General features: G+C 42.2%; 1 protein-coding gene across 1 annotated transcript; it reads right to left on the reverse strand.

Annotated features, from left to right (window-relative positions):
- Positions 1 to 723: 723 nt before the first annotated feature.
- On the reverse strand, positions 724 to 2,601 carry mid1ip1 (MID1 interacting protein 1). Its single transcript, XM_022741094.1, has one exon. It carries the CDS (start codon positions 2,077 to 2,079, stop codon positions 1,570 to 1,572), a length of 510 nt encoding a protein of 169 aa, XP_022596815.1. The 5' UTR covers positions 2,080 to 2,601; the 3' UTR covers positions 724 to 1,569.
- Between the last annotated feature and the right edge of the window lie 15,695 nt (positions 2,602 to 18,296).

Raw genomic sequence — 18,296 nt, forward strand, 5'->3', positions numbered from 1 at the left:
CTCTCCTTCAACAGGATGTCATTCAAACACAAATAATACAAAAAAGAAAAACAAAACAAAAAAAAGAAATCAAAGAATCCCATTCTGAAACTAAATGTCTGGAGGTGAAATGAAACAAAACTCTTGAACAACATCCAGTTGACAAGAAGAGAGCAACAGTTGTGAATGACTCTGCAAGTGTTTATGTGCTTCCTCTGCTACGGCAATTGTTACATCACCTGTTTTCAAAGCTGAGGAGATGGATCCGAAAACACTCCCAAGAAGAGACACAGTGTTTCTGTCCTGATACTTTTATGTTTTGTTTGACATTTTGTCAGTTTGTTCTGTTCTAGCCTGGTCCTTTCCAAATCTCTGAAGTGCTGCCCATATCTCAGATTGTGTCGGCAATGGATAAAAAATAACGCTATCATTAAACTTGGTCCTAAAGAAACATTAGCATTAATAAAAACATGTAAAGACTTTAAATGGAGAAACAGAAAGATACTTAAAGGTGTATAAAACATGCTTTTTGTCGAACATATATAAAGAATGGTTTTTGGTTAGAGGTAATCAAATCTGCTGAATGGCAGGTCTTCCCTTTAGTAACTCTGCATGCATGGTGAATACAGACAAGCAGAAGCCTGATTTAAACACATTTTTTGTTCTACTGTGTAGGCCTAATTCAATTTTTGTGCTGTTAAGTGTAACTCCATTCATGAAACAAATCATACACAACAAATTGAGTACATTTATATAAAAGCTTTATTTTTAGAAACAAATATTATCAATACAAAAATGGTGCATAGAAAAGCATTTGCTTATTTTGACAGATGGACATCTCCAGTAATACCTCAATTATAGCAAATAAATGACAATAGCAACAATGCATCTCATGGAAACCATCATTATTCTCTGTGCAGAAGAATTATCAGTTGATTCCAGTTCATTGACCATGTAGGACATTAGGAGATCACAGGCAGCTGCAGTAAGCATATGCCTCCTTCCATGCAAAGCACAACTTAAAGACACAGACACATCGGATATTGAAGGAGTACTGGTCATACACATACAAATACATCTGAACACACTAACATCATCAGCATCACAGAGAGGACGCTGAATCGTTTGCCAGTATCCAAGATGTCAGTATTCAAACAACGTTCATACAGTCCACTTCCTCTCCAACTTTGAAATAACATTTGGCTCTCAAACATAGCATATAGCATGTTATAGTGTGAGGTAATAAATTATACATTAAATAATTGTTTAAATATGTTTCATCTGCGCATCACAGGAACTGAATGCATGATGTGTACAACACTCTGGAGTGCAAAATATATGGGTTTGGTGTTAAGTACACAAATGCTTTCTTCAAGATCAACACATCTACAGTCAATACCACAGAGTAGACCAACACCATGTAGGCCTATAGACAGAAATAAGCTGCCTTTTCTCTACCATTCAAATATTTGTTCAGAAATTTCATCAGTAGTCACAGCAGCAGCAATGAGGCCTATTGACAAGTCAGTTTTAGCCAGTCCAGGAAAAAAAAAAGAATAATCTGGCATTTCAGTTTCCGTGGGCTGCGACCTACTGGCCCCATCCTCCGATGCCAATCTCCTGTTTGTAGCGCTTGGTGAGACAGTTGGCCTGCTGTGTCAGCTTGGACAGCACCCCTTGCAGCCCGGTCAGATGGTACTGGAACTGCTTCTCCAAATCCTCGTCCTCTTCTTCGTCGTCATCGGAAGATGATGATGATGATGAGGATGATGATGATGCGGAGGAGGAAGTGGATGCGGATGAGTTCATGCGGGTGATCTTCATGCTCTCCTTGCGCCTCTCATCGGCTGCGGCGCAGCGGACCCCCCACTCGATGTCCCTGCGGATGGACTTGAGCAGCTGGTAATAGCTGTACATGTCCCCCTCGTCCATGTCCGACTTCAGGGAGCTCAACTCCCTGTCCTCATCCAGCGGGACGTCCCGCAGCATGCTGGGCAGCATGATGGTCTGGTCCATGTTGTTCACGGCGCCGATAAAGCGGTTCATGGCATTGAAGAGGGAGTTTTTCTGGTTGGGGGTTTCTGCCAGCTGCATCATCATCTTGACGAGAGTTTTGTTTTTCTTCCTTCAGGAGCAGATGTGAAAGCGAAGATCCGAGTCTCTTGTCTTGTTTACTCTCCTCCGCGAGTGTCCTGCTTTAATTCTGGGCTGATCGGCTTAAAGAAGCGGCTGCTTGTCTGTAATGCTGCGACGGGGATTGGCTGTCTTGTAAATCAGGCGAGCTGTGCCGGTAGTTAGTTGGGCACGGTTCTTGAGTTTTCCCCTTGATGAGTGTTTGCGCCCTTCTCGTTGTTTCTAATTTGTGGGAAGACGGGTGCGCCTTTATATAGAGATGCCTGCGGTTTCGATCTTTAAAGGCGGATCCACGACCTGTTTGTCAGGTTCTCCCACTGCAGTTGTAACCGGACCCAAATGACCTGAAGTAGCACACAGCTGAGCAGAGAGGTTTGGCACATTTTCTGAAGGGGAGTGGCTTCAAATTGGCAGTTAGGATAGACGCAACTCCAAAACAGAAAGACTCCAAATCCACACCTCTCCTATCAATTTTAAGATGAAAACCCCCAATGCCTTACCGCGCGTAATTACGCACAACAGCTGCCAGTACACCTCTTCATACTGTCCCATCTCAGATATCACTTAACGCGCAATGTGCTGTCCTGTAAATCTGTACTATGTGTTGTCTTCCGGTGAAAGAGATGACTGGCATTGCATCACCACATCCCATTCTGTTCCAGTGAGCCAGGCAGAGAAACACGAAGGGTGAGGCCCCACCGAGCAGACCGGTGTCATGAATATTCATAGTACAAGCCATCAGCCCACTGCTCGAGCTTCCACCGAAGCCAATCAGATGGCCGTAAGCGTTTGCGAGGCGGGACACGTCGATGTTGGACCAATGAGGAGGCCACTCTTGTCTCCCTCACATACAGAAAACAAGCGCAACACGTGGTCGAGCTCTCAAGCTTTTGAATAATTGTTGATTGAATTAATACACTAGATTGACTTTCAGTGTGTCACCCCCTGCGCTGGAAGAAGCATTGTGGTAAAAGTAGCCGAACGCACTGATTTAAAAACACTCCCATTACCTGTGTTCAGAATATTCTTGGGGAAAACCACAGATGTTGAATTTACTTAAAGTAGCCAATCAAAAGTAAAAGTATTAGTTCTGCAGAAACAAATGGCCCCTGGTGATCAAGGACTGATATTATACATTACTGTTGTAGCTGGTTGAGGTGGATGTAGTTTTAACTACTTCATATACAGTTATAGTAGGTATATTAGTCCAGTGGGTCCTAACCAGGCTGTGACAAGATAAATCTGGGGGGTTATGAAATGATTAGTGGTTTGGGAAAGTATCATCTCTGCCACAGAAGTGAATTCATCTTCTGCACTTTTCTCTAATTTATATAATATAAGCCTAAGAGATTGTAACCTCTTTGTGGCTCATGTTTGATCAGTTTGGCGGCACCTGGAAGTTATTTGACGTCCTCCCAGATCCATTATCTTCATGTATGTTAACAATCTATCCATGATATTGTCATCCTGATTTTCAATATTGTAGTTTTTTTTTTTCTAGTCATCAGGGAGCTAAAAAGCAGAGTGTTTACCTCTGAAGTGTCATGGAGGAGACGTAGCCTACAGAGTGACATAAAATGGAAATACAGTACCTCAAAATTGCATTTAAGTACAGTAATTCAATAATTCTACTACTATGTTACTGGTCCCCCTTAAATGGGTTTTGCGTTGTTCCCTGTATCGTTTGTCCTGTTTTCCGTTCATTTTTATGAATGTTATATGAAAATACACCAAGAGGTCCATTGATATTCAGCACATATAAGAGTAAAAATGGAAAACATCGTATCAATAATTCAAGATGTCCTGAATTAGTAGTGAAATAGTGAAGTATCTGCTGCCACATCAATGAGCATCTCCAAAACATATGTCCTCATTGCTATTTCCTTATTATGAGATAAAATTGGGAATGAAGATGTCATGAAAGTACAAGTTCACTCTTTACTGAGTTTCACATACGTCTCTACAGAAAAACTACTGGACTGGTTATTTCCCCTTGGGCTAACTAGTCTAAGCAAGCTGCAGTACTGACAATATTACACTTAAAACCAAATTGTTGCACCAGCCACTTCCCAGCAGTGATGGTGGATAGCTGATTTCCCTCCACTCCTCTAACTATAGCAGCTGGTAAACAGGGGGACACCCGCATCCCCCCACCCCCCCCACCCCGCATCAGAAATAGCCTAACAGTAATACGCCATGGTGGAAGTGCTCAGTTTGAAATCTGAGCTTCAGTAAACACTTCTGGTCAGACTGAAACTATACAACATGTTTTGCACTGTGTTGCCATAAACAAAAAAAAAACGTACCATGTCTGTGTTGTTAAAGAATATGTCTGGCTAATTATTATGAATGAAGTTTAAAATAGGTCAAAGTTACATACCAGGATAGACTCATCAGAAAGATATAAAGGAGGGAGGGAAGAGGAGGCTGGCTTGATAAGGTGGCCTGAGTGATACTCCATACCCAGGAAGAGATGTCTATGGGCACAGTTTGTTCCAGATGACAGCAAATGAATCATTGTTAAAAAAAAATTGTTGCTCAGCAAGAATGGGGAGAATGTGAACATGGATGGCAAAACCTGCTTGGTGAGTTTCGCTCTCCCGTCTCTGCCTGTCTTGTCCTACTTCCGCCACCTCTTAGTAGATGAGTCGTCTCTTTTTCTAACACAACCCCGTCTTGAAACCAGCGGTCGAAGAAATGTTTACAATGTTTACTGAACTGTAATACCACAATCATTGTGGGTAAAATGTCTGCGTTATTAGCAAAATATTCTCCAAGTATCAAAATTAAAGTACAATTCAGGTAGAATGGGTCCTGTCAGTGATAAGTTGTATTATTTGATTACTCTAATCATTAACATGCAAGCAGCGTTTTAATGTTGTAGCTGGCGGTGGAGCTAAATTTGACTATTAAATCAATGCATTGTGTTTTATTTATCTAGATTTTTAACATCTGAATCTACAAAGTTACTAGTAACTATAACAGTCAAATACATGTAACAGGAGTAAAAAGTGAAATGTTCACCTCTGAAATGTAGCAGGAGTAAAATTATAAAGTAGCATCAAGCTGAAATACTCAAGTAAAGCACAAGTACTTCAGAACTATACTAAGTGCAGTATTTAAATGCACCTACATAGGTTATAGGGGTGGAAGACATAGAATCTGAATCCTCAATGTAGAAATACAAATACAAGTAAAAGTCCTACATTTAAAATCTTGCTTAAGTAAAAGCACAGAAGTATTATCAGGTAAATGTGCTTAAATGAGAACTTTAAATACAGCAGAATAGTTCCTGTCAGTGTTAGAGAATTATATGAAATATTATTGGGTTATAACTACTGCATTTAGCAGCATTTTAATGTTGCACCCACTCAAGGTTCACTGTAACGAGCTCAAATAAACGCAGTAAGAAGTACATTATTTCACTCTGACATGCAGTGGAGTAGAAATATAAGGTAGGACAAAATGGAAATAATTAGGTAAAGAACAAGTACCTCAAAATTATAATAAATTGCAGTACTTAGTACAGTAAATGTACCAAGTCACTTTCCATTACTGCCTCTGAAGCCTGGTTACCATCCCCACCTACATCCCCTCAAACCCAAATCTGCCTTGGAAGCAAAACTACACAAACACAAATGGACTAATCTTTTCCCCCCTCTGAAGATTAGAAATGGTTTCATTTAAAAAGACCAAAAAAAAGCAGGTCAGCGGAACAAACGTGCACTAGTGCTGAGAGATCAGATAGGAACAGGAGCTGGCTCTGCTTTCTCAACAGGGCTGTCAATCAAGGCCCCACCTCACTGACTTCCTCTATTCTCCTGTGATAGGCCTTTCCACTTGTCAGAGGACGCACTGTGCCTGAATGCAACAATGAAACCTGGATCAGTTCGGAAGGGTTTCTCGATTGTGTGTCATGTCAGAAGCGGAGCATCCACCGATTACGGCGGGTGTCATCATCATCCCACAAGGCTTCAAAGAGCGAGAGAGAGGAGGAAGTGGAGAAGGAGGTGGTGGTGGGGGTGGGGGGCAGGGGTGGGTTGCTGCACTATAGGAACAGGCAGCTTGAGTGGGAACTCTAGTACTTGTCATCACAACTGCATGTTACTGAAAAGTGTGAGGCAGGGGTGTCTGAGTTCAGCGGGGAAGCTGGAGGCAAAGCAGCACCAGCAATTATAACAACAGCAGCTGCGACAACAACAGTGACAACAGCTCATATCACAAACAAAGGGGTGGAGTGGGACGGGCCTGCTATATTACTGTATAAGGTAATAAATGAGGTATTACTGAGGATTCAAACGGGGTGTGTGTGTGTGTGTTTGAAGGAGAGGAAGCTTTAGTGCTCCCTCGGCAAGTTTTTGAAACTCAAATTCATTATAAGATCATATTAAAGCAGTAATTCATGTCATAGATTTAATATGATTTTTAATGTTATGAAACTTCCATTTAAAAACACATTCCTTTTACACTGAGCCATGTGAGCCACTGGTAATCTTCACTAAAACAAATGACTTATGATGAGCAGCTCTCAGTGTAGCACATCAGCAGGAGTATGTGTNACGTACCATGTCTGTGTTGTTAAAGAATATGTCTGGCTAATTATTATGAATGAAGTTTAAAATAGGTCAAAGTTACATACCAGGATAGACTCATCAGAAAGATATAAAGGAGGGAGGGAAGAGGAGGCTGGCTTGATAAGGTGGCCTGAGTGATACTCCATACCCAGGAAGAGATGTCTATGGGCACAGTTTGTTCCAGATGACAGCAAATGAATCATTGTTAAAAAAAAATTGTTGCTCAGCAAGAATGGGGAGAATGTGAACATGGATGGCAAAACCTGCTTGGTGAGTTTCGCTCTCCCGTCTCTGCCTGTCTTGTCCTACTTCCGCCACCTCTTAGTAGATGAGTCGTCTCTTTTTCTAACACAACCCCGTCTTGAAACCAGCGGTCGAAGAAATGTTTACAATGTTTACTGAACTGTAATACCACAATCATTGTGGGTAAAATGTCTGCGTTATTAGCAAAATATTCTCCAAGTATCAAAATTAAAGTACAATTCAGGTAGAATGGGTCCTGTCAGTGATAAGTTGTATTATTTGATTACTCTAATCATTAACATGCAAGCAGCGTTTTAATGTTGTAGCTGGCGGTGGAGCTAAATTTGACTATTAAATCAATGCATTGTGTTTTATTTATCTAGATTTTTAACATCTGAATCTACAAAGTTACTAGTAACTATAACAGTCAAATACATGTAACAGGAGTAAAAAGTGAAATGTTCACCTCTGAAATGTAGCAGGAGTAAAATTATAAAGTAGCATCAAGCTGAAATACTCAAGTAAAGCACAAGTACTTCAGAACTATACTAAGTGCAGTATTTAAATGCACCTACATAGGTTATAGGGGTGGAAGACATAGAATCTGAATCCTCAATGTAGAAATACAAATACAAGTAAAAGTCCTACATTTAAAATCTTGCTTAAGTAAAAGCACAGAAGTATTATCAGGTAAATGTGCTTAAATGAGAACTTTAAATACAGCAGAATAGTTCCTGTCAGTGTTAGAGAATTATATGAAATATTATTGGGTTATAACTACTGCATTTAGCAGCATTTTAATGTTGCACCCACTCAAGGTTCACTGTAACGAGCTCAAATAAACGCAGTAAGAAGTACATTATTTCACTCTGACATGCAGTGGAGTAGAAATATAAGGTAGGACAAAATGGAAATAATTAGGTAAAGAACAAGTACCTCAAAATTATAATAAATTGCAGTACTTAGTACAGTAAATGTACCAAGTCACTTTCCATTACTGCCTCTGAAGCCTGGTTACCATCCCCACCTACATCCCCTCAAACCCAAATCTGCCTTGGAAGCAAAACTACACAAACACAAATGGACTAATCTTTTCCCCCCTCTGAAGATTAGAAATGGTTTCATTTAAAAAGACCAAAAAAAAGCAGGTCAGCGGAACAAACGTGCACTAGTGCTGAGAGATCAGATAGGAACAGGAGCTGGCTCTGCTTTCTCAACAGGGCTGTCAATCAAGGCCCCACCTCACTGACTTCCTCTATTCTCCTGTGATAGGCCTTTCCACTTGTCAGAGGACGCACTGTGCCTGAATGCAACAATGAAACCTGGATCAGTTCGGAAGGGTTTCTCGATTGTGTGTCATGTCAGAAGCGGAGCATCCACCGATTACGGCGGGTGTCATCATCATCCCACAAGGCTTCAAAGAGCGAGAGAGAGGAGGAAGTGGAGAAGGAGGTGGTGGTGGGGGTGGGGGGCAGGGGTGGGTTGCTGCACTATAGGAACAGGCAGCTTGAGTGGGAACTCTAGTACTTGTCATCACAACTGCATGTTACTGAAAAGTGTGAGGCAGGGGTGTCTGAGTTCAGCGGGGAAGCTGGAGGCAAAGCAGCACCAGCAATTATAACAACAGCAGCTGCGACAACAACAGTGACAACAGCTCATATCACAAACAAAGGGGTGGAGTGGGACGGGCCTGCTATATTACTGTATAAGGTAATAAATGAGGTATTACTGAGGATTCAAACGGGGTGTGTGTGTGTGTGTTTGAAGGAGAGGAAGCTTTAGTGCTCCCTCGGCAAGTTTTTGAAACTCAAATTCATTATAAGATCATATTAAAGCAGTAATTCATGTCATAGATTTAATATGATTTTTAATGTTATGAAACTTCCATTTAAAAACACATTCCTTTTACACTGAGCCATGTGAGCCACTGGTAATCTTCACTAAAACAAATGACTTATGATGAGCAGCTCTCAGTGTAGCACATCAGCAGGAGTATGTGTGACACTACAATGGTACACACCTGTGTCTTCATAAACCCAGGACTTCTCCTTTATAAGTTTTAAAGATCCTATATAGTATAAAGTGACATTTCTGTCTTTTTTCATTATAATATATTAATACTGTGAAAGTATCAAAGCGCTCAGTCCACAGAGAAATGCACACACCCCGTATTCAGAAACTGAGCCTTAAAACAAGTCCTAAGGACTTCTGTAACTTTGTGATGTCACAACAAAGCAGTCGCCACTCTCAGTCATGACCCAAACCCCGCCCATCCGGACCCACCATCCAGCCTTGCAGGATTCGGTTCTTCTGATTGTTTACCTGAAACCTGTTTTATTTTTATTCAATCACTCAGAAAACAGTCAGCCAATCAGAAGAGAGGCTGAGAACCTCCTCTCTTCTGATTGGCTGACTGACCTGTTGCTACTTGAGCTCCAGAGAGAAGCCGGAGAGAGGAAATGTAAAACTACTATCTTCTTAGGGATATCAACACTTCAAATAAAACACAGAAAAACTGTAAAATGTGGGACCTTTAAAAACAACTCACTGTTTAATCTGAGATGACTTGAGATATTGTTTTCGACTCTGAGGTCATGTCTTCATTTTGGGGAATTTGGGAGATGTTTCAAAAACCCAGGGGGCCTGGGTGCAAAAATTGGTTGACCCCCACTATACATGACAGTTTCATTATTTCCCCCGAGCACCCAAAACCCTGTACTCTGGAGCTGGAATAATTAGTTGATTAAGTGATTAGTTGATTGCCAGAAAATAATTGGCAACAAGTCTAATAATTGATAGTCTTTCTTTAACATTAAAGGAAATTATTCTCAGATGTACTGATCTTGAAAATGATTGTTGCAGCTTCACAGTTCTTCTATGATGGATTAACATGACCTTGCCCAAGGTTTTCTGTGATAATTGCTGGAGTCTGGACACAGAGAAACAATGGCAGCAATTTGATAAAGGACAACTTTACAACAAATGAGCTCCACATAAACTGAAACAGTAGGCTAAAACTAGATTTTGACTGAGTTCCTCTCCAAGAGCGGGGCCACTAGATGGAGAACGGAGGACCAGTCATAGTTGATACCTCAGACAAACTATCGATTAATTAAATTATGTAGACCCGAATGAAATGTAATAAGCCTGGGGCTTGGGGCCCTTGGGCAGTTGTCTGTGGTAATCCAGCCTTGTTTATAGTCATACATTTAACTGAAATTTATTTTGCATTCATTATTGTAATATTGTTGTGTTGTATTTAAAAATGTCTGCTGATTGTTTTTGTCATCTTTTGGCTGTACTTGAACGTGTCTCTGCGCTCGTCGGTCCAGATTTGTGTGTGTGTATGTATGTGCGTGTGTAATAGGCAAGCGCTTCCCGGTGGCATCTCCCTCCAGCCTACAACCCATTAAGTGTATTCGGGAGGCGGGGGCGAGGAGGAGGCAGGGCGCGGGATCCAGAGGCACGCACGCTCCATTAGCGGACCCACTGCCGCGCCGCTCTGCCGGTAATTTGCGTAACGAGATTGGAGGGAGCCCGGTTAGCGCGGTCTCCCCGTGGTCTCTGCGCCGTCTTCCCACCGCTTTTCCGGCCTTGTTTCGGATGCAGTCCACGGCAGGAGCGCAGCAGGAGATGCGGACGAATAAAGATGGAGGGGGTGTGTGTGTGTGTGTGTGTGTGTGTGTGTGTGTGTGTGTGTGTGTGTGTCCACACACACACACACACAACACACACACACACAACACACACACACACACACACACACACACACACACACACACACACACACACACACACACCCCCTCCATCTTTATTCGTCCGCATCTCCTGCTGCCGCTCCTGCCGTGGCTGCATCCGAAACAAGGCCGGAAAAGCGGTGGAAGACGGGCGCAGAGACCACGGGAGACCGCGCTAACCGGCTCCCTCCAATCTCGTTACGCAAATTACCGGCAGAGCGGCGCGGCAGTGGCGTACCCGCTAATGGAGCGTGCGTGCCTCTGGATTCCCGCGCCCTGCCTCCTCCTCGCCCCCGCCTCCCGAATACACTTTAAGGGTGTAGGCTGGAGGGAGATGCCACCGGGAAGCGCTTGCCTATTAACACACGCACATACATACACACACACACAAAGTCTGGACCGACAGCGCAGAACGACACGTTCAAGTACAGCCAAAAGATGACAAAAAACAATCAGCAACATTTTTAAAACAACACAACAATATTACAATAATGAATGCAAAATAAATTTCAGTTAAATGTAGACTATAAACAAGGCTGGATCCACAGACAACTGCCCAAGGGCCCCAAGCCCCAGGCTTATTACATTTCATTCGGGTCTACATAATTTAATTAATCGATAGTTTTGTCTGAGGTATCAAACTATGACTGGTTCCTCCGTTCTCCATCTAGTGGCCCCGCCTCTTGGAGAGGAACTCAGTCCAAAATTCTAGTTTTAGCCTACTGTTTTCAGTTTATGTGGAGCTCATTTGTTGTAAAGTTGTCCTTTATCAAATTGCTGCCATTTGTTTCTCTGTGTCCAGACTCCAGCAATTATCACAGAAAACCTTGGGCAAGGTCATGTTAATCCATCCTAGAAAGAACTGTGAAGCTGCAACAATCATTTTCAAGATCAGTACATCTGAGAATAATTCCTTTAATGTTAAAGAAAGACTATCAATTATTAGACTTGTTGCCAAATTATTTCTGGCAATCAAACTAATCACTTAATCAACTAATTATTCCAGCTCCAGAGTACAGGGTTTGGTGCTCGGGGAATAATGAAACTGTCATGTATAGTGGGGTCAACCAATTTTTGCACCCAGGCCCCCTGGGTTTTGAAACATCTCCCAAATTCCCAAAATGAAAGACATGACCTCAAGAGTCGAAAACAATATCTCAAGTCATCTCAGATTAAACAGTGAGTTGTTTTTAAAGGTCCCACATTTTACAGTTTTTCTGTGTTTTATTTGAAGTGTTGATATCCCTAAGAAGATAGTAGTTTTACATTTCCTCTCTCCGCTTCTCTCTGGAGCTCAAGTAGCAACAGGTCAGTCAGCCAATCAGAAGAGAGGAGTTCTCAGCCTTCTTCTGATGGCTGACTGTTTTCTGAGTGATGAATAAAAAATAAAACAGGTTTCAGGTAAACAATCAGAAGAAACCGAATCCTGCAAGGCTGGATGGTGGGTCCGGTGGGCGGGTTTTGGGTCATGACTGAGAGTGGGCGACTGCTTTGTTGTGACATCAACAAAGTTACAGAAGTCCATTAGGACTTGTTTTAAGGCTCAGTTTCTGAATACGGGGTGTGTGCATTTCTCTGTGGACTGAGCGCTTTGATACTTTCACAGTATTGAATATATATAATGAAAAAAGACAGAAATGTCACTTTATACTATATAGGATCTTTAAAACTTATAAAGGAGAAGTCCTGGGTTTATGAAGACACAGGTGTGTACCATTGTAGTGTCCACACATCAGTCCATGCTGATGTGCTACACTGAGAGCTGCTCATCATAAGTCATTTGTTTTAGTGAAGATTACCAGGCTCACATGGCTCAGTGTAAAAGGAATGTGTTTTTAAATGGAAGTTTTCATAACATTAAAAAATCAATTAAATCTATGACATGAATTACTGCTTTAATATGATCTTATATATGAATTTGAGTTTCAAAAACTTGCCGAGGGAGCACTAAAGCTTCCTCTCCTTCGAAACACACACACACACACCCCGTTTGAAATCCTCAGTAATACCTCATTTATTACCGTTATACAGTAATATAGCAGGGCCCGTCCCACTCCACCCCTTTGTTTGTGATATGAGCTGTTGTCACTGTTGTTGTCGCAGCTGCTGTTGTTATAATTGCTGTGCTGCTTGCCTCCAGCATTCCCCCTGAACTCAGAGACACCCCTGCCTCACACTTTCAGTAACATGCAGTTTGTACAAAGTACTAGAGTTCCCACTCAAGCTGCCGTTCCTATAGTGCAGCAACCCACCCCTGCCCCCCACCCCCACCACCACCTCCTTCTCCACTCTCCTCTCTCTCTCGCTCTTTGAAGCCTTGTGGGATGATGATGACACCCGCCGTAGATCGGTGACTGCTCCGCTTCTGACAGACACACAATCGAGAAACCCTTCCGAACTGATCAGGTTTCATTTGTGGTATGTTGTGTCTGTATTGCAGGCACAGTCGTCCTCTGACAAGTGACAAGGCCTATCACGAGGAGAATAGGAAGGAGAAGTCAGTGAGGTGGGCCTTGATTTGGACAGCCCTGTTGAGAAAGCAGAGCCAGCTCCTGGTTCCTATTGACATCTCTCAGCACTAGTGTAGCGTTTGTTCCGCCTGACCTGCCTTTTTTGTTGGTTTTTTAAATGAAACCCATTTCTAATCTTCAGAGGGGGGAAACAGATTAGTCCAATTTGTGTTTGTGTGAGTTTTGCTTCCAAGGCAGGATTTGGGTTTGAGGGGATGTACGGTGGGGATGGTAACCAAGCCTTCAGAGGCAGTAATGGAAAGTGACTTGGTACATTTACTGAGTCCTGAAGTACTGCAATTTATATAAATTTTGAGGTACTTGTTCTTTATCCTAATTATCCATTTTGTCCTTACCTATATTTCTACTCCACTGCATGTCAGAGTGAAATAATGTACTTCCTTACTGCGTTTATTTTGGAGCTTTCGTTAACAGTGAAACCTTGAAGTGGGTGCAACAATTAAAATGCCTGCTAAATGCCAGTAAGTTTTATAACCAATAATATTTCATATAATTCTCTGAACACTGACAGAACTATTCTGCTGTAATTTAAAGTTTCTCATTTAAAGCCACATTTACGCTGATAATACTTCTGTGCTTTTACTTAAGCAAGATGTTAAATGTAGGACTTTTACTTGTATATTTGTATTTCTACATTGAGGAATTCAGATTCTATGTCTTCCACCCCTATAACCTATGTAGGTGGCATTTAATATACTGCACTTTAGTATATCGTTCTGAAGTACTTGTGCTTTACTTGAAGTATTCTCAGCCCACTTGATCGCTACTTTATAATTTTTTACTCCTGCTACATGCTTCAGAGGGTGAACCATTTCACTTTTTTACTCCTGTTACATGTATTTGACTGTTATAGTTATCTAGTAACTTTGTTAGATTCAGATGTTAAAAAAAATCTAGATAAGAATAAAACACAACTGCATTGATTTAATAGTCCAAATTATTGTAGCCTCCACCGCAGCTACAACAATTAAAAAACGCTGGCTGCATGTTAATGATTAGAGTAATCAAATAATTACAACTTATCACTGACATGGACCCCATTCTAACCTGAATTGTACTTTAATTTTTGATACTTCGCGCACAATATTTTGCTATCAGACGCAGAACATTTTACCCACAATGATTGTGTAATCAGCAGTTCAGTAACATTGGTAAACATTTCTCTCGACGCTGGTTTCAAAGACGGGGTTGTGTTAGAAAAGAGAGACTCATCTACTAAAAGAGGTGGGCGGAAAGTAGGAACAAGACAGGCAGACGGGAGAGCGAAACTTACCAAAGCAGTGGTTTTGCCATCCATGTTCACATTCTCACTCATTCTTGCTGAGCAAAAATTTTTTTTTAACAATGATTTCCATATTGCTGTCATCTGGAACAAACTGTGCCCATAGACCATCTCTTCCTGGGTATGGAGTATCGAGCTCAGGCACCTTATCAGCCAGCCCTCCTCTTCCTGCCCTCCTTTATATCTTTCTGATGAAGTCATCCGTGGTAATGTAAAACTTTGACCTAAGTTTTTATAACTTCATTCATAATAATTAGCCCAGACCATATTTCTTTAACAACACAAGACATGGTAACGTTTTTTATTTTTGTTTATGGCAACACAGTGGCAAACGTGTCTGATATAGTTTCAGTCTGACCAGAATTGGTTTTACTGAAAGGCATCAAGAGATTTTCAACCTCGAGCATATCCAACCATGGCGTATTACGTTATGGCCTATTTCTTGAATGCCGGGGTGGGGGGGGTGGGGGGATGCGGGTGTGCCCTCCTGGTTTACAGGCTGCTATAGTTAGAGGAGTGGAGGGAAATCAGCTATCCACCATCACTGCTGGAAGTGCTGGTGCAACAATTTTGGTTTTAAGTGTAATATTCGTCAGTAACTGCAGCTTGCTTAGACTAGTTTAGCCCCAAGGGGAAATAACCAGTCCAAGTAGCTTTTTTCTGTACGAGACGTATGGTGAAACTGCAGTAGAGTGAAACTTGTTACCTTTGCATGACATGCATTCAATTCCCAAATTTTATCTCATAAGTGAAGGAATACAATGAGGACATATGGTTTTGGAGATGATCATTGATGTGGCAGCAAGATACTTCAAACTATTTCACTACTAATTCAGGACATTCTTGAATTATTGATACGATCGTTTTCCATTTTTACTCTTATATGTGCTGAATATCAATGGACCTCGGTTTTTGCTGGTGTAATTTCATATGAACATTCAAATAAAACATGAAGCGGAAAACCAGGACCAAACGAATACCAGGAACAAAACGCAAAACCCATTTAAGGGGACCAGTAAACATAGTAGTAGAAATTATTGAATTACTGTAAACTTAAATGCAATTTTGAGGTACTGGTAAGTTTCCATTTTTATGTCCACTCGTGTTAGGCCCTACGTCTCCTCCATTGACATCAGAGGTAAACACTTCTGCTTTTTAGTCCCTGATGACTAAAAAAAAAACTAACAATATTGAAAATCAGGATGACAATTATCATGGATAGATTGTTAACATACATGAAGCATAATGGATCTGGGAGGACGTCAAATAACTTCAGGTGCCGCCAAACTGAGTCAACATGAGCCACAAAGAGGTTACAATCTCTTAGGCTTATATTATATAAATTAGAGAAAAGTGCAGAAGATGAATTCACTCTGTGGCAGAGAATGATACTTTCCCAAGACTAATCATTTCATAACCCCCCAGATTTTATCTTGTCACAGCCCTGGTTAGGACCACTGGACTAAATTAGGCCTACTATAACTGGTATATGAAGTAGTTAAAACTACATCCGACCTCAACCAAAGCTACAAACAGTAATGCTATAATACTCAAGTCCTTGATCACCCAGGCCAATTTTTGTTTCTACTGCAGAAGCCTAGAGTACTTTTACTTTTGATTGGCTTAACTTTAAGTAAATATGCAACAATCTGTGGTTTTCCCCAAAAGAATATTACATGAACACAGGTATATGGGCGAGTGTTTTAAAATGCAGTGCGTTCGGCTACTTTTACCAACAATGCGTTCTTCCAGCGCAGGGGGTGACACACTGTAAAGTCAATCATAGTGTATTACATTCAATCACAATTAAATTCAAAAGCTTGAGAGCTCGACCACGTCGTTGCGCTTTTTTCTGTATGTGAAGGGAGACAAGAGTAGGCCTCTCATTGGTCCAACATCGACGTGTCCCCGCCTCGCACGCATTAGCGGCCATCTGGGATTGGCTTGTGGAAGCTCGAGCAGTGGCTGATGGCTGTACTAATGAAATATTCATGACACCGGTCCTGCTCGGTGGGGCCTCACCCTTCGTGTTCTTCTCTGCCTGGGCTCACTTTTGGTAAGCAGAATGGTATGTGGGTGATGCAATGCAGTTCATCTCTTTCACCGGAAGACAACACATAGTAACAGATTTACAGACAGCACAATTGCGCTGTTAGTGAATATCTTGAGATGGGACAGTATGGAACGAGGTGTACCTGGCCAGCTGTTGTGGCGTAATTACGCGCGGTAAGGCATTGGGGGTTATTTCATCTTAAAATTGATAGGACGAGGTGTGGATTTGGATCTTTCTGTTTTTGGAAGTTGCGTCTATCCTAACTGCCAAATTTGAAAGCCAGCTCCCCTTCAGAAAAATGTGCCAAACCTCTCTGCTCAGCTGGATGCTGAGCTACTCTCAGGTCATAAAGGGGTCCGGTTACAACTGCAGTGGGAGAACCTGACAAGACGATGTGTGTGGGATCCGCCTTTAAAGATTTGCGAAAACCGCAAGGCAGTCTCTATATAAAGGCGCACCTGCTACCCACAGAATTAGAAACAACGAAGAAAGGGCGCAACACTCATCAAGAGGGAAAACTAGAACTCGTGCTCCAACTAACCTACCGGCCACGAGCTTCGCCATGATTTTAACCAAGTTAAGCCGAATCTACCCTCGTGCTCGCGAGCTATACAGAACAAGCATGCGCTTCCTTTAAGCCGATCAGGCCCAGAATGTAAAGGCTAGGACACTGCGAGGAGAGTAAACCAAGACAAGAGAGCTCGGAAATCTTCGCATGTTCACATCTGCTTCCTGGATGAAGGGAAAATGAAAAAGAGAGAGAGCGCGCGTCTAAGATGATGAATGCAAGCTGGCAGAGAAACCCGGTCAACAGAAAAACTCCCTCTTCAATGCCATGAACGCGTTTATCGATGCGCCGAGTGAACAACATGGATCTCTAGACCATCATGGCTGACCAGCCATGCTGCGGGACGTCCGCTGGAGATGAATGGCAGGGAGTGTGAGCTCCCTGAAGTCCGGACATGGACGAGGGGGGACCATGTACAGGCTATTATCAGCTGCCCAAGTTCCATCCGCAGGGCATCGAGTGGGGGGTCCCGCTTTGCGCACGCAGCCGCATGGAGAAGGCGCAAGGGAGAGCATGAAGATCACCCCGCATGAAATCTCATCCGCATTCGCCACTTCCGTCTCCGCATGCGCATCATCATCCTCATCCTCATCATCATCTTCCGTATGACGACGAGAAGAGGAGAGGATTTGGAGAAGCAGTTCCACGTACCATCTGACCGTGGCTGCAAGGGGTGCCTGTCCAAGCTGACAACAGCAGGCCAACTGTCTCAACCAGCGACTACAGAACAGGAGATTGGCAATCGGAAGATGGGGCCAGTAGGTCGCTGCCCACGGAAACCTGAAATGCCAGATTATTCTTTTTTTTTTCCACTGGACTGGCTAAAGCAACTGACCTGTCAATAGGCCTCATTGCTGCTGCTGTGACTACCTGATGAAATTCTGAACAAAAATATTTGGAATGGTGAGAAAAGGCAGCTTGTTTCTGTCTATAGGCCTACATGGTGATTGTTGGTCTTACTCTGTGGTTATTGACTGTAGATGTGTTGATCTTGAAGAAAAGCATTTTGTTTGTATCATTAACACCAAACCCATATATTTTGCTACTCACAGAGTGTTGTACACATCATGGCATTCCAGTGTCCGTGTGATGCGCAGATGAAACATAATTTAAAACACGATTATTTTAATGTATAATTTTATACATTCCACAGACTATAACATGCCTATATGCTATGTTTTGAGAGCCAAATGTTT

The sequence above is a fragment of the Seriola dumerili genome, unplaced genomic scaffold (genome assembly GCF_002260705.1).
Source record: "Seriola dumerili isolate Sdu_G_001 unplaced genomic scaffold, Sdu_1.0 BDQW01000052.1, whole genome shotgun sequence".
Classification (NCBI taxonomy): domain Eukaryota; kingdom Metazoa; phylum Chordata; class Actinopteri; order Carangiformes; family Carangidae; genus Seriola; species Seriola dumerili.